The sequence below is a fragment of the Excalfactoria chinensis genome, chromosome 2 (genome assembly GCF_039878825.1).
Source record: "Excalfactoria chinensis isolate bCotChi1 chromosome 2, bCotChi1.hap2, whole genome shotgun sequence".
Lineage (NCBI taxonomy): Eukaryota > Metazoa > Chordata > Aves > Galliformes > Phasianidae > Excalfactoria > Excalfactoria chinensis.
The window spans coordinates 15533818-15556907 of NC_092826.1; the positions used below are offsets into that span (position 1 = coordinate 15533818).

The 23090-nt window shown below is 38.7% G+C and overlaps 2 protein-coding genes across 6 annotated transcripts in view; one reads left to right on the forward strand and one right to left on the reverse strand.

Annotated features, from left to right (window-relative positions):
• Positions 1-23090, forward strand: part of CSMD3 (CUB and Sushi multiple domains 3) — a 496245-nt gene that overhangs the window by 332696 nt on the left and 140459 nt on the right. For all 5 annotated transcript variants that reach the window (XM_072330149.1, XM_072330150.1, XM_072330151.1 and 2 more), the window contains 5 exons: positions 2177-2303; positions 3005-3207; positions 16591-16782; positions 19083-19221; positions 20478-20665. In XM_072330149.1, the coding sequence (XP_072186250.1) occupies positions 2177-2303; positions 3005-3207; positions 16591-16782; positions 19083-19221; positions 20478-20665 (849 nt within the window). The remainder of the gene's footprint in view (positions 1-2176; positions 2304-3004; positions 3208-16590; positions 16783-19082; positions 19222-20477; positions 20666-23090) is intronic.
• Positions 4885-5756, reverse strand: LOC140249177 (uncharacterized). Its single transcript, XM_072330551.1, has 2 exons — positions 5118-5756; positions 4885-5036 (listed from the first exon to the last, which is right to left on the reverse strand). The coding sequence occupies exons 1-2, from the start codon at positions 5707-5709 to the stop codon at positions 4885-4887; spliced, it is 744 nt and encodes a 247-aa protein (XP_072186652.1). The 5' UTR covers positions 5710-5756.

The following is a 23090-nucleotide window of genomic DNA, read 5'->3' on the forward strand; positions in this document are numbered from 1 at the left end:
TTAAAAATGTTCTGGAAAGAAATGAAATTAGTTACATTGCAGAGTATTTTTTGCAGAACCGAAATCTGTTTTAGATAGTTCTTATGGTATGTCCAAACAAAAACCTGAGTGAACAAATCTTTGCGACTTCTAATTCAATAATGAATTAAATAGAGGGAAGAAAAGATAAATCAATAGTAGTGTTGATTCTTGGCTTATGGAAATCCTTTTTTCAACATTTACTTTTAGTTATAATCAGATTGAAACTTGACTGCTTTGCTGCAAAATGAAATTAGAAAGACATAAAAATTTTCGTAACACAGCTATGTTTCATTTTTTCCAAAATATTGCTTATGAGTCATTTAGCTGCATGTGCTCAAGTTTACTTACTACTTACTTACTACTTATAAGAACTTGGTCCCAGCCTAGCTCAAGATATTTTGGTGTTTACAGGTTATTCATGGGTGTACAGATTGAGAAAACTGGGAAACAGTGATGCTTGGCATGACATATTTTTAGGCCGACATTAACAAAAAAAATTATTTATCTTAATGTTTTTGAGTAACATGAGTCCACAGATACTTATATTTGCTACTACAATCATAAGTCGACTTAAAAACTATACTGTTCTTATTTCAGTATCATACCATGCAAGAAAGTGACACTGACAAGACAACAGCTAAACTGTTTTCAAGCAGTTCTAAATGTCTTAAATATAACAATACAGCATACTAACCACTGAATTTGCAGAAAGCTATAAAGATTAACACATATTTGCTTTACCTTGAAATCCTTGAATTTTTAGAACTGACATTTTAAGACAAAATTAGGATTCTCGGTTAGGACTGTCCTCTTAAATGAGCATTCTGGAGAAAGAAAGTAAAAGGGACTTTGTCCTGCTTCCTCTCACTGATACCTGAAGAGTTACCACTGGCACATCATGGCGAAAACATAATAAAAAGCTAACAAATTATCTTTCATGAAAATTAGAATTTATAAACTTAGAGTTATTCAGTAATTTTGGATAAAATATATTTCATGTATAGTTTTATTTGGTATGTCAATAAGCAAATTTTTCTTTGTTATATAACTAATTTATATCCTTAAACCACTGGAAGAATAGTAGACAATCCTATCTTCTGAACTGAAGAACTGAAAAACTACAAAATATTTAAATATATATAGAGATATTTTAATAACGGTGATTCAGAGATATGAAAATCCATTTGTTTCTAAAAATTTGTTTTTGTTTTGTCTGAACAATTCATAAAGAGTAGCATTTCAATTGCACTTTAGCAGATAATTCACAGATCAATTCAAAGATCCCTTAACTAAATATTTTAGCTGATTATAGGTGACGTTACATCAAAACAAAACTGCATTGTAATTATGCCAATCTAATCTAATCAAGGCATTCTTCTGATTGTAGACTTCTTAAGATAAAAAGCATTAAATGGACTTTAAAAGGAAGGAAAGGGGAATCAGAAAGCTTTAAAGGCTGAAGGGTCTGTATATAAAAAATCTAGGTATCACTAGAAATGATCAGTCTTGCCTAGTGACTGACTATGTGAGGCCAACTAACAGGGAACTGCTTACCACCTGTTGCCCTTTAAGAACTATTATAGCTCCACTGTGAGGACAAGTCTCAGGTAAGATGTTTTACACCTTCTTTATTTTCTAAATTGAAATATTTTCACTCTGACAAGTTTTCTTTATTTTAGTATGTTTCCTCTTTTATTTTTTAAATTTTATTTCCTGCTTATTAGTATGCAATTCTGTTAATTTTCTACTGGTTTAAATATAATGTTTCTGGTTGTTTTTTGTTGTTGTTGTTGTTTGGTTGGTTGGTTTGGTTTTTTTTTTTAGTTATTTTTTTTTTAGAAATGATCTTTTTTTCTTTTAATACACTGTAGTATGCTTTCTAATTAGTGTGTATTCAAAATTATTAGAAAAACATGGATGCTAAATATATGTATATATATATACAATAATACTCAAGTAAAAACATGCAAAGTCTCTTAAAGTATCTGAAGTCTTTATATTTTATCTTACAGTTTTAGGGCATGTAGTCAGGTTTACTATGTTTCAATCATGTTACTTGTTCACCAATAGAGTAGATGTATAAACTGATCACACAGATGATTAGTTTGAAGCCTATCTGCAATGGATTAATAGTATCATGTAATGTTTTCATTAGCTGAGTGTGGAGGCCGATTTAAAGGAGAATCATCAGGAAGAATCTTATCTCCTGGCTATCCTTTTCCCTATGATAACAATCTGCGTTGCATGTGGGTGATTGAAGTAGACCCAGGAAATATTGTCAGGTACTGAAAATGAATCTTATAATTATAATAAATATTTTGTATATGTAATATGCAAATTTCGTCTGTTATTGTCTGGAGGGAAAATGAAGATTCAGAATGTAACATGCTGTTCAATGGCAGTATTCATGGTATACTCAGCTTAAATATGTACTTTGCTTTTCAAACTATTTACTTTTCAATGAATGTTGTTTGATGAAGATCAGTCCTGAAAATTTCTTGTCATTTTGTGAAATGTTTAAGAATTTTAAACTACCTTGTATGTACAAACTGTAACTATTAACAGAAAATATATCTAAAAGAAACCAAATTTCAAGGAATGCAATTGTGTTGCACTTAACACTGTTTTAAGAAAAATGAAACTATTTTACAGAAAGCCTGTGAATGCCTACAGATTATTTGAATAGTTAATGTGATAAATTTATTCATGATTCACAAATTCAAATGTTACTAGTTACAAAAAAACTTTTGCTTTCAAATGTATGTCTGTATTAAGATTATATGCACCTAAAGGTAAAACTAAGAAAAATATTTTAGAATGTTACACTCAGAAATTGAAGTTTATTTGCTTTCTTACTTCAGGTTTGGTTGGTGTAGGTTTATTGGTTTTGTTTGTTGGTTAGGTTTGGTTTGGTAGGATTGTGGGTGTTTTTAAGTTAATAAGCAGAATGAAATCTGACAATAATAACATGGTGTTCTCACAGCCTCCAGTTTCTTGCTTTTGATACTGAGGCATCACATGATATTCTACGAGTTTGGGATGGACCACCTGAGAATGAGATGTTACTCAAGGAAATTAGTGGATCTCTGGTTCCTGAAGGCATTCACAGTACACTCAACATAGTAACAATACAGTTTGACACAGATTTTTATATCAGCAAGTCTGGGTTTGCCATACAGTTTTCAAGTAAGTTAATCAATTCATTCATTCATTCACTCTTTCATTTATTTTTATGAGTTGACTCACTCAAAGTTAATTGTACTGCTGGTAGTAACTCAAATAAGTGACATTTCTAATTTTGGAAGGAAAGAGATTGTCCAGACTAGTAGATTTGCTGTAAAGCTTTGTTTTCATTAATAATAATAATAATAATGATGATAATAATCCATGTCTTGGCTTTGTTTCAAAAGCCACTTGGAAGGCGTAGGATTGCTTACAGTTCTCACTGGTGTTTGTTGTTTTTTGTTTTGTTTTTTTGGTTTTTTTTTTTTTTGGTTTTTTTTTGTTTTCATAAAGGGGGGATATAGTAATGTTAAAAGCTTCATCCTTTTCTAATCAATGAAAATTTCTGCATTCAGAGACATCTATGCAGATTTTTATTCTTGCTGTGCTTGTGCAGGATGAAATAGGAAATAGCATAGCAGAAACAGCAGTGTCCTTCTTTTTGCCTTCTAACACTATTTCATCTTATTGGCTTTACCAGCTGGCAGAATGCTGACAAATCTAAACAGCTATTTAACTGCTATTACACCCCTTTAAACACTTTTTGAATTGAAATATAAGAAATAATTTAATGAGATCTATTTTGACCACACTGCTGCTGCTGCTCACTGTTTTATTTTTTGTTTGTTTGTTTTTTGTTTTTTCAAGTATAGAACATATGATCTCCATCATTTTGTAAAGCAGTAGAAATGTTTCTAATATGGATTGATGTAACTTGTAATGATAACATTGTTTACTTTGTGCTTAGTGTCCTTAGTAGCTGTATTACCTATTTTATCCCCTACCCTCACTCTTTCAACATGTATGAAAAATGCGTGAGTACACATACAGTGATTTGAACGTAGTATGTGAATGAGAAGACAATGTGAAATATATTTGACTTGTAATGAGTGACTCTTTTCCTCCTAATTTATTTATTTATTTGGAACCGTGGATAAAACTTGTAATTTCTTAGTTTCACAATTTTTTATTTTTTTATTTTTATTTTTTGCCATTTTTTTAACTGTTTTCTGGTCTCAGCTATGCTATTTTATCTAATGTTGAGGAATATGGAAATTATCATCAGACCCAGGCAGTGGTGGTGAAAGGAGTTAAATGTAACTGGCAACCAGTCACAAGTGGTGTTCCCTAGGGGTCTGTATTGATGCTGGCCCTGTTTAATATCTTTATTGATGATCTGGAAGAGGGGATTGAGTTTAGTCTCAGCAAGTTTGCAGATTACACCAAGATGGGAGGAAGTGTCAATCTGCCTGAGGGTAGGAGGGCCATGCAGAGAGATCTGACCAAGTTGGATTACTGGACTGAGAACAAAAGTATGGTTTTTAACAAGAACAAATGTTGAGTCTTGCATTTCAGTCACGACAACTCCCACACAATTCTGCAGGCTAAGGGCAGAGTGACTGGAAAGCTGTGTGGAGAAAAAGATATGGAGGTGTTAACTGACAGCTGGCTGAACATGAGCTAGAAGTGTGCCTGGGAGGCATCTGGCTTATATCAGAAATGGAGCAGTCAGCAGGAGCTGGGATGTGATTGTCCTTCTGTACTCTGCACTAGTAAGGCCATACCTTGATTACTGTGTTCAGTTTTGTGCCTCTCATTATAAGAAAGGCCCTGAAGCATGTCCAAAGAAGGGCATGGAAGCTATGAATGATCTGGAGCACAAGGCTTATGAGGAGCGGCTGAGGGAACTGGTATGTGCACCCGCGGGTGCTGAGAGAGCTGGCGGAGGTTATTGCTAAGCCGCTCTCTGTAATTTTTCAAAGGTCTTGGAGAACTGGGGAGGTGCCTGAAGACTGGAGGATGGCCAATGTCACCCCAGTCTTCAAAAAGGGCAAGAAGGATGACCCGGGTAATTATAGGCCAGTCAGCCTCACCTCTGTCCCAGGGAAGGTGATGGAACAGCTTGTGCTGGATGCCATCTCCAGACAACTGGGAGAAAAGGAGGTTATCAGGAGTACTCAGCATGGGTTCACCAAGGGGAGGTCGTGCTCGACCAACCTGGTGGCCTTTTATGAAGATGTCACTAGCTGGGTGGACGGGGGGAGAGCGGTAGATGTAGTCTACCTTGATTTCAGTAAGGCTTTTGATACGGTCCCCCATGACATCCTTATAACAAAGCTGAGGAAGTATGGGATAGATGAGTGGACGGTGAAGTGGATCGAGAATTGGCTGACTGGCAGAGTGCAGAGGGTTGTCATTGGCGGTGCGGTGTCTGGCTGGAGGCCTGTGACTAGCGGTGTCCCCCAGGGGTCTGTGCTGGGTCCAGTCTTGTTCAACATCTTCATCAACGACCTTGATGAGGGGATAGTGGCCACCCTCAGCAAGTTTGCTGATGACACGAAGCTGGGAGGATTGGCTGACACGCCTGAAGGCTGTGCGGCCATTCAGAGAGACCTGGACAGACTGGAGAGCTGGGCAGTAAGAAACCGGATGAGGTTTAACATAAGCAAGTGTAGAGTCTTGCATCTCGGTAGAAATAATTGCATACACCAGTACAGGTTGGGGGAAGACCTGCTGGAGAGGAGCTCTGCTGAGAGGGACCTGGGCGTCCTGGTGGACGACAGGTTGGCCATGAGCCAACAGTGTGCCCTTGTAGCCAAAAAGGCCAATGGCATTCTGGGGTGCATTAAAAAGAGCGTAGCCAGCAGGTCAAGGGAGGTGATCCTCCCCCTCTACTCTGCCCTGGTGAGGCCTCATCTGGAATACTGTGTCCAGTTCTGGGCTCCCCAGTACAAAAAAGACAGGGATCTCTTGGAAAGAGTCCAGCGGAGGGCCACAAAGATGGTGAAGGGCCTGGACCATCTCCCCTACGAGGAGAGACTTAGGGAACTGGGTCTGTTTAGCCTTGAGAAAAGAAGGCTGAGAGGGGACTTGATCCAGGTTTATAAATACCTGAGGTGTGGGAGCTATAGTGGCGAGGCTGGTCTCTTTTCAGTAGTGCGTGGGGACAGGACTAGGGGCAATGGGCTGAAACTCCAGCATAGGAAGTTCCGCACGAATGTGCGCAAGAACTTCTTTACAGTGAGGGTGACGGAGCACTGGAACAGGCTGCCCAGGGAGGTGGTGGAGTCTCCTTCTCTGGAGATATTCAAGACTCGCCTGGACGCCTACCTGTGCGACGTGGTGTAGGGAGCCTGCTTTGGCAGGGGGGTTGGACTCGATGATCTCTAGAGGTCCCTTCCAACCCCTATAATTCTGTGATTCTGTGATTCTGTATTGTTTAGCCTGTAGAAGGGAGGTTCAGGGGACATCTTGTCACTCTTTACAGCTACCAGAAAGCTGTATTGAGATGTAAGTCAACATCTTTTTCAGGCTATTTAAAAGGCTTAGATTGGGGGGGTCCTTAACCCTTAAGGATAACCTATTTCCAACTGGCAATAGGATGTGAGGTAATGGAGTGAAATTGCTCTAATGGAAGTTCATGTTGGATAATCGAAAAAAAGAATCTTCTCAGAAAGCTTGATAGTGCATTGGAACAGGCTGCCCAAAGAGGCGGTAGGGTCACCGTCCCTGGAGGTTTTCAAGAAAAGTGCAGATGTGGCATTGAGTTATATGGCTTAGTAGGCATTCTGGAGATTAGCTGATGATTGGACTGGATGATCTTCACAGAATCACAGAATAACAGGGGTTGGAAAGGACCTTGAAAGATCACCTAGTCCAATCCCCCTGCCAGAGCAGAAACACCTAGGAACAAGTCCAGACAGGTTTTGAGCATCTCCAGATAAAGTAGACCCTACAGCCTCTCCAGGCAGCCTGTTCCAGTATTATGTCACCCTCAGAACTTTTTTTCTCATATTTATGTGGAATTTCCTGTGTTTCAGCTGCACCCACTGCCCCTTGTCCTGTCATTGGATGTCACTGAGAAGAGCCTGGCTTCACCCTCATCCACTCTCACCCTTTACATATTTGTAAACATTAATGGTCAGTGAGGTCACCCATCAGTCTCCTTCAAGCTAAAGTGATGCAGCTCGATGCAGCTCCCTCAGCCTTGCCTTGTGAGAGAGATGCTCCACTCCCTTTATCATCTTTGTGGCTCTGCACTGGGCTTTCTCAAGCAGTTCCTTGTTCTTCTTGAATTGAGGGGCCCAGAACTGGACACAATATTCCAGATGCAGTCTCACCAGGGCAGAGTAGAGAGGGAGGAGAACATCTCTCATCCTATTCACCACACCTCTTCTAATACAATCCAGGATGACATTGGCCTTCTTGGCCACAAGGGCACAGCACTGGCTCATGGTCATCCTGCTGTCCACCAAGATCCCCAGGTACCTTCACCTTACATTGCTCTCTATCTTAGTAGGCTCTTCCAACCTTAATTATTCTATGATTATGTACTGAGTTTATTCAGGTTGTCATTTAGGTTGAATGGGAAAAAAAAAAAAAAAGACATACACAGATTAAGAATGGAGATACATGCTTAAACGGATGTGTTATGGGAATAAAGCTATAAGCAGTTACTGTTGAAGTTCCAGTGTTTTACCTGAAAATGTTTTTTAGAGCTTCATTCAAAATGAGAGTTGTTTTATTTTATCCCCTCACTGCAAGAAAGACATTGAGGCCCTAGAATGTATTTAGAGGAAGGCAACAAAGCTGGTGAGGGGTCTGGAGCACAGGCCATATGAGGAGAGGCTGAAGGAGCTGGGAATGTTCAGCCTGGAGAAGAGGAGGCTCAGGGGAGACCTCATTGCTCTCTATAACTTTCTGAAGGGAGGTTGTAGTGAGCTGGGGGTCGACCTCTTCTCTCGTGTCATTAGTGATAGGACCAGAGGAAATGGTTTCAAGCTACATCAAGGGAGATTCAAGCTGGACATTAGTAAGTATTACTTCTCAGAAAGGGTGGTCAGGCAGTGGAATGGACTGCCCAGGGAGGTGGTGGCGTCACCGACCCTGGGGGTGTTCAAGGAAAGACTGGATGTTGTGTTGAGGGACATGGTTTAGTGGGAGCTATTGGTAATTGGTGAACAGTTGGACTGGATGATCTTTTAGGTCTTTTCCAACCTTGGTGATTCAATGATTCTATGATGTACTATTTAAAGGACACATAAAATATTTGTGTTTTAATATTTCTCTAATTCTTCAGTATGGACTCAAATACAATATGTTGCACAATTTGATGATATATACATATATTATTGTCTTATATATTATTGTCTTCTGATGATATATATATTATTGTCTATTATTGTCTATATATTATTGTTCAAGGCTTAAAGCAGAGCGTGTTGGGTGCTGACAAAGGGGTTCAAAGGCATGGAGAGGGGTGGGGAGATGCTCCTTCTCTCAAGTGCCTGTATACTAATGCGCGAAACATGGGAAATAAACAGGAAGAATTGGAGTTTTGTGTGCGATCACGTGGCTATGATCTCATTACGATCACAGAGACATGGTGGGACAGCTCGCATGACTGGAATGTTGTCATGGAGGGCTATGTCCTTTTTAGGAAAGATCGGCTAGCAAGGCGGGGTGGTGGAGTTGCTCTTTATGTGAGAGAGCAGCTAGAATGTATTGAACTCCACCTGGGGGAGAGTGATGTAGCAGTCAATAGCTTGTGGGTGAGAATCAAGGGCCAGGCTGGTAAGGGGGACACTGTTGTGGGTGTGTACTACAGGCCTCCTGATCAGGAGGAGGAGGTTGATGAGGCCTTCCGTAACCAACTGGAAGTAGCATCACGCTCCCGGGTGTTGGTACTTTTGGGAGATTTCAATTATCCAGATATTTGCTGGACGACCAACATGGCCAAGCATGCGCGGTCCAGACAATTCTTGCAGTGTGTTGAAGATAACTTTCTAATGCAGATGGTCGAGGTACCGGCGCGGGGCGGGGTGCTGCTGGACCTTATTCTCACCAACTCGTTAAGGAAGTAAAAGTCGGGGGTAACTTGGGTTGTAGCAACCATGAGATGGTGGAGTTCGAGATCCTGAGTGGAGGAAGCAAAACAAAAAGTAGGATTGCTACCCTGGACTTCAGGAGAGCCAACTTTGATCTCCTCCGGGACTTACTTGGGGCTATCCCGTGGGCCAGGGTGCTAGAAGGCAAGGGGGCCTGTGAGAGCTGGCTAGCATTCAAACGGCTCCTCTTCCAGGCTCAGGATCGGTGCGTCCCTGTAACTAAGAAGTCGGGAAAAGGTGCCAGGAGACCTGCATGGATGAGTAAGGAACTCATGTGCAAGCTCCGCAGAAAAAAGAAAGTACACGATATGTGGAAAAAGGGTCTGGCCACTTGGGAACAATATAAGAATGTAGTCAGGGACTGCAGAGATGCGACCAGGAAGGCTAAAGCCCACCTCGAGCTGAATCTAGCTAAGGAGATAAAGGTTAATAAAAAAGGGTTTTTTAAGTACATTAACAGCAAAAGGAAGGCTAGGGAGAATGTGGGACCCATACTAAGTGAGGGGGGTGTTCTGGTAACGGGGGATGCTGAGAAGGCGGAAATACTGAACGCCTTCTTTGCCTCTGTCTTTAGTGAAAGGGCTCTCCCCCAGGAATCCCAGACCCTGGTGGTTGATGAGAGAATCTGGGGAATGGGAGATTTCCCTTTAGTCAGGGAAGAGGTGGTCCATGAGTGCTTAGGAAAAATTAATGTCCATAAATCCATGGGACCTGATGGGGTGTAACTGTGAGAGCTGGCGAAGGTTATTGCTAAGCCACTCTCTGTAATTTTTCAGAGGTCTTGGAGAACTGGGGAGGTGCCTGAAGACTGAAGGATGGCCAATGTCACCCCGGTCTTCAAAAAGGGCAAGAAGGATGACCCGGGTAATTATAGGCCAGTCAGCCTCACCTCTGTCCCAGGGAAGGTGATGGAACAGCTTGTGCTGGATGCCATCTCCAGACAACTGGGAGAAAAGGAGGTTATCAGGAGTACTCAGCATGGGTTCACCAAGGGGAGTTCGTGCTCGACTAACCTGGTGGCCTTTTATGAGGATGTCACTCGCTGGGTGGACGGGGGGAGAGCAGTAGATGCAGTCTACCTTGATTTCAGTAAGGCTTTTGATACGGTCCCCCATGACATCCTTATAACAAAGCTGAGGAAGTATGGGATAGATGAGTGAACGGTGAAGTGGATCGAGAATTGGCTGACTGGCAGAGTGCAGAGGGTTGTCGTTGGCGGTGCGGTGTCCGGCTGGAGGCCTGTGACTAGCAGTGTCCCCCAGGGGTCTGTGCTGGGTCCAGTCTTGTTCAACATCTTCATCAATGACCTTGATGAGGGGATAGTGACCACCCTCAGAAAGTTTACTGATGACACGAAGCTGGGAGGATTGGCTGATACACCTGAAGACTGTGAGGCCATTCAGAGAGACCTGGACAGGCTGGAGAGCTGGGCAGTAAGAAACCGGATGAGGTTTAACATAAGCAAGTGTAGAGTCTTGCACCTAGGTAGAAATAATTGCATACACCAGTACAGGTTGGGGGAAGACCTGCTGGAGAGGAGCTCTGCTGAGAGGGACCTGGGCGTCCTAGTGGACGACAGGTTGGCCATGAGCCATCAGCGTGCCCTTGTAGCCAAAAGGGCCAATGGCATACTGGGGTGCATTAAAAAGAGCGTAGCCAGCAGGTCAAGGGAGGTGATCCTCCCCCTCTACTCTGCCCTGGTGAGGCCTCATCTGGAATACTGTGTCCAGTTCTGGGCTCCCCAGTACAAAAAAGACAGGGATCTCTTGGAAAGAGTCCAGCGGAGGGCCACAAAGATGGTGAAGGGCCTGGACCATCTCCCCTATGAGGAGAGACTTAGGGAACTGGGTCTGTTTAGCCTTGAGAAAAGAAGGCTGAGAGGGGACTTGATTCAGGTTTATAAATACCTGAAGTGTGGGAGCCATAGTGGCGAGGCTGGTCTGTTTCCAGTAGTGAGTAGGGACAGGACTAGGGGAAATGGGCTGAAACTTCAGCATAGGAAGTTCCGCACGAATGTGTGCAAGAACTTCTTTACAGTAAGGGTGACGGAGCACTGGAACAGGCTGCCCAGGGAGGTGGTGGAGTCTCCTTCTCTGGAGATATTCAAGACCCGCCTGGACGCCTACCTGTGCAACGTGTTGTAGGGAGCCTGCTTTGGCAGGGGGGTTGGACTTGATGATCTCAAGAGGTCGCTTCCAACCCCTACAATTCTGTGACTCTGTGATTCTTATTAGAAGTATCATAGAGATTTTTTATCCTAGTTGAATGTTTTCAAAATAATGTAATGTTAACTATCCAACCAGAATTATTAAGTTGCTATCTGGTCATACTATTTTACTAGCCAGGAAAGAATTATCTTTGAGGAGAGAGAGTAAGAGAAAAGTAATTCTATTTTGTTTTGTTTCAAGCTTCTGAATACTTTTCTTGAAAATTTAATGTTGTCTGAGTGAAACAGATGGTGTCTATGCGCTTTAGCTGCAGTGTAATTAACAAATAGAAAGCTCAAACAGGGGAGGTATCTTCTTTTACTTTCCTCTTGCAATGTTATGACATAGATTATGAGTATTAACTAGATTATTGGTGCTTTCATTTAAAGAGTAATGCCAATGACAACAGAGTATTTGAACTGTATGTTCAAACCTTTTGAAGACCTTGAATGCTTTACTTTTATATTATTTTCTTAAGACAGTTGCCTTGCTTTGTAGAAATAAGTTTCAAGATCTCATTTTTATCAACTCTTCCCATGCTGAATTCATTTAAGAAATGAAGATAGGCACAATTGATAATGTAATATAATTTGTATTTGACTCATGTAATACATACAGAAAATTAATTTTTATCTGTTAAAACTTGCAACAGCAGAGATCACCAAATTAAAGCAGGGGAAAGCCTAGAAAAGCTGATATATTATATAAATGGTAAAAAGAAAAATATAATTCAATCAGTATCAAAAATTCAAATTCTTGAATTTCTGCAAGAAAGAGAAGGTAATGTGTATGTATTTGACAGAGACATGAACTGTATATCATAGAACTCAACAAATGTATTAAGCAAAATAAAACTTTTTCTTCAGCTGACATTGCTTCAAATCACCAGGCTCGAAGTATTTTATTGGACAGAAAGGGAAAGAAAGAGAAATAGAAGTGAAAAAAAGAATTGGAACATCAAAGTGGGAAAAAAGAAAAAAAAAAAAAAGTAATTGTTTGTGATTGAAATAAATTATTTTATTTGCTTGACTTCAATATTCATGAAGTGTCTACTACAAGATCCTACTGGAGTTGATGTGATTATTTCCATAGATTCAACATCCTCTGAATATGATACCACAGGGATGTGTCAGTGTCATCTTTCCGTATCTGCAAATAGATTGAGTGCTACTTGTGCAGAAAACAAGATATCTGTATTCATCTCTCATGCACAATTATTTCAATCCTATTAAATTACCAAAACTTTTAGGCAGGAAAATCATCAAGTCCAGCCATCAACATAACAGTACAAAGTTCAACACTAAACCATGTACTTACAGAAGTACCATATCCACGTGCCTCTTAAATACTTTCTGGGATGGTCTACCACCTACCTGTGCAGGCTGATCCACCCTTTTTGTCAAGAAATTATTTCTGCATTACTTGAGGCTGTTGCCTCATCCTATCACTTGCCATCTGGGAAAAGAGACCAACCCCCACCTCACTGCAACATCCTTTCTGGTCCTCCAGTGCTACAGTGCTCCAGAAGCTACAGAGAGTGATGAAGTATCCTATTGGCCATTGCATATATATATATATATATATATATATATATATATATAAAAAGTATATAAAATATCTGTCTTTTGTGCAGGCATATACTATTAATGTTTCTGTGTAAGTTGCACTGTTAATGGCTTTTAACTAGGGAGACCCGAAGTTAATGCATGGATAGCTGAAAGTGGGAAGGAAGTACTGAAAGAACTTGGTTAATTGTAAGCAGTTTTGAAATGATGAATAAACAAACAGTTCTCTTGTCACCACAAAAATAGCCTGTTTTATTTACATTGAAGACTGAACCATCTTTATTTAAACTCCATTCAACATATGTAGTTTGAATTGATTTAAGTGGTTTAGAATTGTCCATAAGCAAGATAAAACTGAAATAGGCAAGTATCTTTAAATGTAATCATAATGCTATAAATGAAATAACTTTTATATTTCAAAAGAGGTTTTCTTCAGTAATCTTTTTTGTTAAACAATTATTTTTCATCAAATTCTTTAAAACTGACTTTGATCCAAATAGTTCACAAAACAGTCAAATATTTCTGTTATACTATTTTAAGGACTTAGATTTTCTGTATCAACATAATATTTTGTACAATAATTGGAAATAATTTTCAGTTAAAGAAAGATTTAGTCAATGACATATAATAAATTTTTCATCTTTCATTAGTCAAAAGTACTTGGGTTCCAACGTTTTTATGTAGCTGTTGTCTTCCTAACAAATTTCTGTGACATAATTAGAAGGGTGCTACTGTTTGGCCTGTACCCACATACGCAATTTTAAGATTTTAGTCACAGGTGAAAGTAAGAGGATGAGAGGAGAAAGAGGCAGGTGTGGTAATAAAGTTTTTCTCTTGATGCAACTTTGAGACCAAAATTGTTTTTCTTAATTCACTTAAAAAGGAGTATAATCTCAGTAAAGCTTTCTCCTCCCTACATTTCCATTACTACTGGTGAGTGAACAAAATGGCATTAGGCCAGGGCTTAGTAATTTTTGGATAGGATGGTAGATCCTATTGGACAAACCTGATTTCATTCTATGACAAGGAGACCTGCTTAGTGAATGAGGGTAAGGCTGTTGATGTGGTCTACCTGGACTTCAGTAAGGCCTTTGACACTGTCCCTCACAAGATCCTCGTGGAGAAGCTGGCTGCTCATGGTTTGGATGGGCATGCATTCCATTGGGTGAATTGTGCTCTCATGAGGCTCCATCTAGAGCACTGAGTCCAGATTTGGGCCACTGTGCTCAGGAGTCAGGTCTAGAGGAGGGCCATGGGGAGAGACTTAGGACTGCTTTTCTTCAGCCTGGAGAAGAGAAGGCTACAGGGAGATCTGCTAGTGGCCACCCAGCACTGTAAGGGAGCTTGTAAGCAGTAGGGAGACCAATTTTTTATAGAATCTAACAGTGATAGGACAAGGGATAATGGTTTTAACTAAAGTTTAATTTAGATTTTAGGAAGAAATTTTTTATTTGGCAGTGCATTTGAGTAAATGTATAGGTCTTTTTATGAAGTAATAAGAGTTTAGAAAAGCATACTGATTTAAATAACTTAAGGAAAACTTTATTTTGATGTACTATGGGTTCAGAAGAGCTTGAAATTTGGAAAGTTTCACAGCTTCTGTCCTGATCTTATGCACTGCAGTAAAATAAAATAAAACAAAATAAAATAAAATAAACAAAAGAATTTCTCATTTCTTTTCTCTCCAGAAGACATACAAATTAATCAAAATGAACAAGTAATTTTGTCTCAGGGCTGATATTCTGATTCTTTATTGATACTGGTCTTGGCATGCATTACAAGACTAAATTTGAAAGTCACTGTTAACAGGAAAAAAATCTGACATTTATTATATTGGTCCCAGCATCAGTGGAGTTTATTTGTGCAATGTCACTCTTTTAATATTGTGTTTCAATGTATCTTTCCTGTGTGAAAATAGAGCTGTCAGCTTGGGATGTTAGTCACATATCAAATTGCTTGGGCTCATGAACAAGCATAAATTTTGGTATCCTGGCATTAACTTATTCATTTCTGTAGCAGAAAAGATCAGTTTACAGTACTTTATCTGATTGTTTCAATGTACTCTGATATGTTTTATTAAACAGATATATAAAAATGTTTTTATGCTCCACATCAACAAAATGTGTAGACAAATCTGTCTGAAATCTTTCATTTATTTTGCAGTAAAATTCCAGGTCTACATTTCATGTCCTATGAAGAGAGCCTGAGGGAACTGGGACTGTTTAGTATGGGAAAAAGGAGGCTGAGGGGGACCTTAGTGATCTCTTCCAATATCTGAAAGGTGCTTACCCCGCGAGAGTGGGGTTGGTCTCTTCTCACTGGTGACAGGTGACTGGACTAGGGGAAATGGCCTGAAGTTGCACCAGGATACATTTAGGTTGGCTATCAGGAAAAACTTATTTCCAGAAAGGGTTGCTAAGCACTGGAATAGGCTCCCCAGGGAGGCGGTTGAGTCACCACCCCTCCCCTGGATATGTTTAAAAACTGTTTGGATGTGGTACTCAGGGACATGATTTAGTGGAGGGTAATATGGTTAGATCATGGTTGGACTCCATAATCTTTAAGGTCTTTTCCAACCTGAATGATTCTATGATTCTATGATTCAGGTATGATAGCAAAGTTTTTTGGGACTTTATTGCTCTTGAAGATTTTGCTTCACAAATTTTCATGTGGAACAATGAAAGTTGTGATTAGATCTCTGCAGACCTAAGGGCAAGGAGGGTGGGGGAAGGTAATCATCTATTTTTCTAGAATATCTATTCAACAAGTAAAACAATAAATTTCACTAGGAGACAAAAATTACGTTGATGAAAGATTATGAAAACAAATCGAAAATAAACAGAATAAAAAGATATACAAAGTAGAATACGCAGAGCAAATGATGCTGATAATGATAATAGACCCCCTTCTTCCAAATCAAACAAACTACAGTTGTGAACAATATTAATGATGGTCTAGAGTCAGGCATGTGAAACAGAAACTAAAAATTAGAGTAGAAATTATGGAAAGCTGTAATTAAGCAGTTTCATTTGAATATACTGTTAATATCTGTCAGTTCTCAATAAATATGTTATTTTTATAGTGATATACAATACTAATAATATTTTCCAATTTTTTTCTTACACTAATATTTTTTAACCTTGTCCCTTCAATCAATGTATATATATATATATATATATACATATATATATATATATATATATATCTGTATCTGGAAATTCTTTTTTCTGATAATTTTACATATCTTATAATGATAATAGAAAAGAAATACATTACTTCTACCTCCTTTTAAGGTGAATATATGATGCCAAGTTTGTCAAAATTATTCATTATAACTTTTCATTACAACAAATTTATTATTGGAGTAAATGTTACATATCTAATATAAACCATTCTTTGAGTAGTAAAAGATTTATGTACTAGTGCAGTGTTCCTGTCCAGTTCAAATCCACATTCAAATTTGAAGTCTAGGACAGAAATAGATGTTTCTCCCTTGTTATATCGACTCTACAGGAAAAATAAACAAATAAACTACAAAAGACATACTGTTTCCCATATATTTTTGAATGATTTCTCAACATTTTAGGAGTAATAAAATTTTGGATTTGCAGTTGCCAGATTAGAAGAATGTAATATGAGAAATATGGGTAGAAAAGCTGATTTTTTTCTTCTCCTTTTCTCTGATAGGTTCTGTAGCTACTGCCTGTCGTGATCCTGGTGTCCCCATGAATGGAACTAGAAATGGGGATGGAAGAGAGCCTGGAGACACTGTGATTTTTCAGTGTGACCCTGGGTATGAATTGCAAGGAGATGAGAGGATAACCTGCATTCAGGTAGAAAATCGGTACTTCTGGCAGCCTAACCCACCAGTCTGCATAGGTATGCTGAAGACAACACAAAAATTGTTTCCAAAATTTTGAAATTTTGGTGTGATTAATCACAATTCTCCACAAACTTTATGTTAGGAAACTAATACATATTCATTATTTTTTCTGTATAAATCTTCAGTAAATTTTACAAAAATTTTTCCTTCATAATTACTAGGTAAAATGAAGGGTGATCTTAAAGTAATGCCTCCTGTTTTATGATGCTGGCCCATGATATCAAAGACAGATGCTGGTGGTATGGCAGTAGAAGCTGAACCTTCTAAGCAGTATTCCATTGCATATTGTTGCTGTGTGACAGATGGCAGCAGAGGGGCAGTCTGACAAAATGATGTCTGATATGGGAGTGTGTATGAAACAAAGATGTATCCCTGAATTCTTTAATGAGGAAAAGAATGATCCCCATTGACATTTCTCAATACTTGCTGAGTGTTTCTGGGGACCAAATAGTGGATGTGAACACAGTGAGGCAGTGGGTGGTGTGCTTCAGCAGTGACAACCAGTGACAGTGGGTCACTTCTGCTCGTGCAGTATTTTTTTGCTAGTAAAAATGAAAATACATTCTTTGTCTGTAAATATTGTCTCAGTCTCTAATGCTATTCAGAACAACAAAGCTCATATTAATGAGTTTAAAAGGATTTGACTTGATTAGGTGAATCATCATGAGAAAATAGTAAGAAATTACTGAAGTGGTTAGTAGATAGAAGCCTTCTAATTACCACTTCTGAGGTAAATCCTAAGCACTACTGATCTAGGAAGAAATTCTAAACTGTCACTTCCAAAACCTAATTTAGAGGCAGAGTTATAAATAATTATTGAAATGTGCCGCATTTGGATCATTAGGTAAATAATGTAGTGATATTTATTTACCCAGTATGCTCTTTAATGCAATCAAATATAGTACCGTGATGTAGAATGATGCAAGATTTTGTCTGAGTGTGTAGAAGCTGCTGGCCTGAAAATCTCCAGGTGTTCTGATAGGTAGCCTCTTAAATAGGATCTTCAATTGTGGTCATACAGTAAAGAAGTAAAACTGGATTATCCGTGAATTTGCAGCTGGGAGAATGTTCAATAGGCCAGTTGTAGTGGTATCATCCTGAGTGACTTTTATATGAGATCCCAAGAAGGAATTCCCAAACTTCTGAAAGGATGTGGGGAAAAAATGAGGGCACCTAAAATCATCAGACAAGAGCCTCTGGCCTCATAAAATATGAAATGGCTCTGCAGCTTTGAGAACAGCTTTAGGTGGGCATTCACATTCCTTTGCCATCCCTGGTAGCATGGTCTTTGGTAACCGTTACAAGAAGGAACTTGCTAGAAACCTCAGCTGCTAATGCTTTTCTTTCTGGATGAGCTATTACATTTGCTTAGCATTAGGCCTTGTGTCTAATGTTATAAATGGCAAGTGCCCTTTAGACTTCGTATTCAGACCTGGTCTTTCCCCAGATACAAATGAAGTTATGAAACACAACAGAAGTATTCCACACATTAAATTCAGACAGTGATAGATTCTGAAACACCTGTGAATTTAATTCAAGCACACACAGAAAGAAAAAAGATAAATAAGATTTATAGAAAACTCTTATTGTCTTCTTCTTACATGAGAACTCCACTGAAGAATACCTAAGCATTAAGTATTTATATTTTTGAATCACAATCACACAACATTTAGGAACTTCAGAAGAACACAGAGATATGCTTAATTTATTCTGCATGTAATATGAAGACACTTTCTTTATCTCCAAGAGCTCAAGCAGCACTTATTAGGATTTGTTTGTTGATTTTTGTATTCATTGAATTTTTATATTATTATTAGTCTCAGTCTGAATTAGTAACCAGTTATGTGTGGTAAAAATGCAGATAGTTGCATGATCATTGAAAGTAAATCATTTTTCATAACCTTACAAACTTCCTTTAGAATTCTTACACCATGTAGTAGAAAAATCTTATCCAGTATCTTATCCAGTCTTTTTTTTTTTTTTTTTTTTTTTTTTAATGTCTGCAGAAAGAGCATGTCTCAAGCTCACGGTGTTTTCAGAAAAGTCTTTATATACTGTTAAGGAGAGAAGAAAGAACACAGAGTTCTAAACATGTGTTTTACTTCGTAATATTACTGGTAATATTAGTATTGGTCTAATGAGAAATGTGAATGCAGCTTTTGTTTCTATTTAAGCTTTGTAAATACTCAGTTATTTCTTGTTTAACTTTTAGGGGACATTAAATGTCAGTGAATACTGTGCTGATACTTGCTTCTTTTACCTTCTTTCCTCAATTCCAATTTATTTTTGTCCACAGCTCCCTGTGGAGGAAACCTGACTGGCTCATCGGGTTTTATACTTTCACCAAATTTCCCTCATCCTTATCCCCACAGCCGAGACTGTGACTGGACTATCACTGTTAATAATGACTATGTTATATCACTAGCATTTATCAGGTAAACTTCTCATAATTTTAAAAATCATGTTTGTAGCTTCACTAGTAGCAGTTGTTCAAACTGTCAGGTACACTTAATTATCAGTGTGATAAGTAATTGTTATCTGCGTCAGCAATCTCATAAAAGACATTAAGGCATTCACTGTACACAGAGCTGGAGCCTAGCAGCTCACTGCTCCAGTTGAAGGACTCTGTTTGCTCTGACTAATATGTATTGGGATGGTTCTCATTTTACTGATATTCTCTTCCTGAAAAGTTGCTGTAGAATAACTTACCAAAACGACTCTCAGCCAGCAAGACTGTCATTAATGATCATATTTTCTATGAGACATTCACCTGATAGCTAAGAAAAAGATCAAAAATGGTGTTTAAGTGTAGTTTATTTCTTTTAAAGGAAATATTATTTAAGTAATACAAAAGTTAAAATAAGTATTTTCAATTAAGAAGCTGGACCGAGTCTTTAATGCCTACATTCATTTTATTGAGACCTAGTGGGAACTAGAGACAAAATGTGGTTTGTCTTCATTCTTCAACTACCAGGTTTTTTTTGCCCTTTGTACATAATCACTTTCTGAAGGAAATTTGCTTAACTCCCTGCCACTAGCTAATATTAGGTTCAAAATAAAAACAAACCAACAAACAAGCAAACAAAAAAATAACTAACTAGCTCACTTAACCAACAAAATGAACTAAATTAATTACATTAACCAAAAGAGAAGCTTCAATATTTGACCTTTTCAGCTGCGCTGATGGGCAAAATATTGCTTCCTCTTAGAGTTATTAGAGAATCATCCCTTATCTTTGTGAAAGCATGGTCAGCCTGTCTGGGTGCTGTGTATGATGTACTCTGCTGCTGACTACTTAATATTAAAAAGCATTTCTGCCAAGGGTCCCTGTAGAGCTAAGTTGTTTATTTATCTAAAGATTGAGAACTACTGTCATAAATACTGTTTTTAAATCTATCTAAAAATGTTGTTTTTTTGTGTTTTTGTTTTTTGTTTGTGTTTTTTTTTTTTTTTTTCTTATTAGGGGAAAAATAATGGTTCTAAGCAGAGAATCGATATAATGTTTCTGTTGTTTTATAGCAAAAATATTTCCAATAAATAAAAACACTTCCACAAGCCATTAATCTGACAGTTGTTTGATTTTGTTTTGCCATTACATGAAAGCAGTGATAGTAAATTTTTATTTAACCTAGCTAATGTTATACAAAGCTTATTTTATCCAATATTTTTATTTATTTTTTTTCCCCTACAGTTTCAGTATAGAACCAAATTATGATTTTCTTTACATTTATGATGGACCAGATGGTAATAGCCCACTAATTGGGAGCTTTCAAGATAGCAAGCTTCCAGAGAGGATAGAAAGCAGTTCAAATAACATGCATCTGGCTTTTCGGAGTGATGGATCTGTTAGTTTCACAGGATTCCACCTGGAGTACAAAGGTAAATAAAATTATATTTCTTTTGTTTTCAAAACATTTCTGAGTGTAAACTTCAATCTGTGTTATTTCCTCATAATTGTTTGCCAGGTAAGGTTTTGTTTTTGTCTACAGGTATGATAATGCGTATCCAGATACAAAACATACAAAACACAATTGTGCATACAAAACACAATATTACAAGCATACTAACTAAAGACAGAATCTTAGTATATGACTTCATACAGAAGGTACATGATAAATGCATGGTTCAAAATTAACAGAAAAAAAATTGGCAACAGAGTTTTACATACTTCAGAAGTAATCATCAAATCATAGAATGGCCTGGGTTGAAAAGGTCCACAGTGATCATATAGTTTCAACCCCCATGCTATGTGCAGGGTTGCCAACCACAAGACCAGGCTGCCCAGAGCCACATCCAGCCTGGCCTTGATTGCATCCACCTCTCTGGGCAACCTGTTCTGGTGCATTACCATCTTCTGTGTGAAAAAATTCCTCCTAATAGCTAACCTAAACAGCTTTATGTACTGCTCCATGCATAGTAGTGTGGAGTTACATAGAAACCAATTAAGTGCTGTAGAACTTCTGAAGAACAAGAACTATATATATATATATATATATATATTACAAATGAACCAATCTTTTTTCTTTTGTACTGTTAGATACAGTCTTCTCTCATGGAGTTACAGTTTTTCTCCTCCACATTCCAAAGCTGGAAATATGTACATAAGGGACAGTCTTTACACTTTTGACCTAGGTTTATACATAGAAGTGAATCACTAATATAGAATGATACATTTATAAATACTAAAATACTTTCAGTGAGAGCTGTCATTTTAGATTTCAAGAGCAGAAGGAAATATTTTCAGTAGCAGAGAATGGTTGGACTATTGAGGAAATAATTACAGATGATGCTGTTGTAGATGACTAACAGACAAGCTGGTACAGAGAAAATACGTGATACTTGGAAGAAGCATGACCTTGGTACTCCTTGGGAATTTTAACTACTGCAATAACTGCAGCAAGGATATTGTGGCTGAGCACAATCAGTCCAAAGTATCCCTTGAATGTGTTCACGACAATTTCTTCATGCAAGTGATACTCTAGAGTTTATCTACCCCATAGTAGAGAGTCTGCTGGAATGGTTACTCACTAACAGAGAAATTCTCAGTGCTGTGATGATCAAGAGCAGCCTTATAAGTTAAAAGCAACAAGAAGGCTGTAAAAACAGAGCAAGTTTAAGAATGACTCATGAGATTAAACATATACAAGTCTATGGGGCTGGATAACATGCATCCCAAGGTCCTAAACGAGCTGGCTGATGTGGTTGCTGAGCCACTCTCCTCCATGTTTGAGAAGTTGTGGTTTTTGGGCCATGACCCTGGGGACTAGGAAAAAGAAAACATCACTCCCATTTATAAGAAAGGGAGGAAGGAGGACACAGGAAACTAAAAAGGTGAACCTCACATTTGTGAAGAACAGAACCTCCTAGAAGACAAGTTGAGGCACATAAGCAACAAACATGTGATCTGAGACAGCGAGCATGGCTTTACCAAGGGGAGGTCTTCCCTGACCAATCTGATGGCCTTCTATCATGTGGCAACATCAGTGGACAAAGGCAAGGTGACTGATGTTATCTGCCTAGACTTGTGCAAGGCCTTTGACATGGTCCCCTCACCACATCCTTATCTCTAAATTTGAGAGGTATGGATTTGATGGGTAGGATATTCAGTGGATAAGGAACTGGTTGGAAGGCTATAGACTGAAGGTTATACTGAATGGCACTATGTCCAGATGAAGGCAGGTTATGAGTGGCAACCCCTACGGGTCTGTCTTGAAACTCATGCTCTTCAATATCTTCATCAATTACATTGATGATGGGCTTGAATGCACCCTCAGCAAGTTTGCCAATTACACCAAGCTGAGCAGTGTGGCTGACACATTAGAAGGAAGGGATGTCATCCAGAGGAACCCTGACAAACTCAAAAGGTGGCCCAACATAGAAAAGTGCGAGGTTTTGCATTTGGGTCAGAGTAATCCCAGATATGTATACAGACTGCAAGAAGAACTTGAGAACTGCCCTCGGGAGAAGGACCTGGGGGTCCTGGTGGATGAAAAACTGGACATGAGCCAGCAGTGCATTCTTGCATATCAGAGGCCAAAGTTATCCTTGCCTCTGTTAGAAGAGGGCTGGCCAGTATGGATAGGGAGGTGATTGTCCCTCTCTACTTTGCTCTTGTGAGGCCCCATCTGGAGTAATGAGTCCAAGTCTGGGCCCCCCAATATAAGAAAGACAGCTGTTGGAAAGGGTCCAGAGGAGGGCCACTAAGATAATCAGAGGGCTGGAGCACTTCTTCTATGAAAACAGGCTGAGGGAGCTGGGCTTGTTCAGCCTGGAGAAGACAAGGCTGTGAGAAGACCTCATTGTA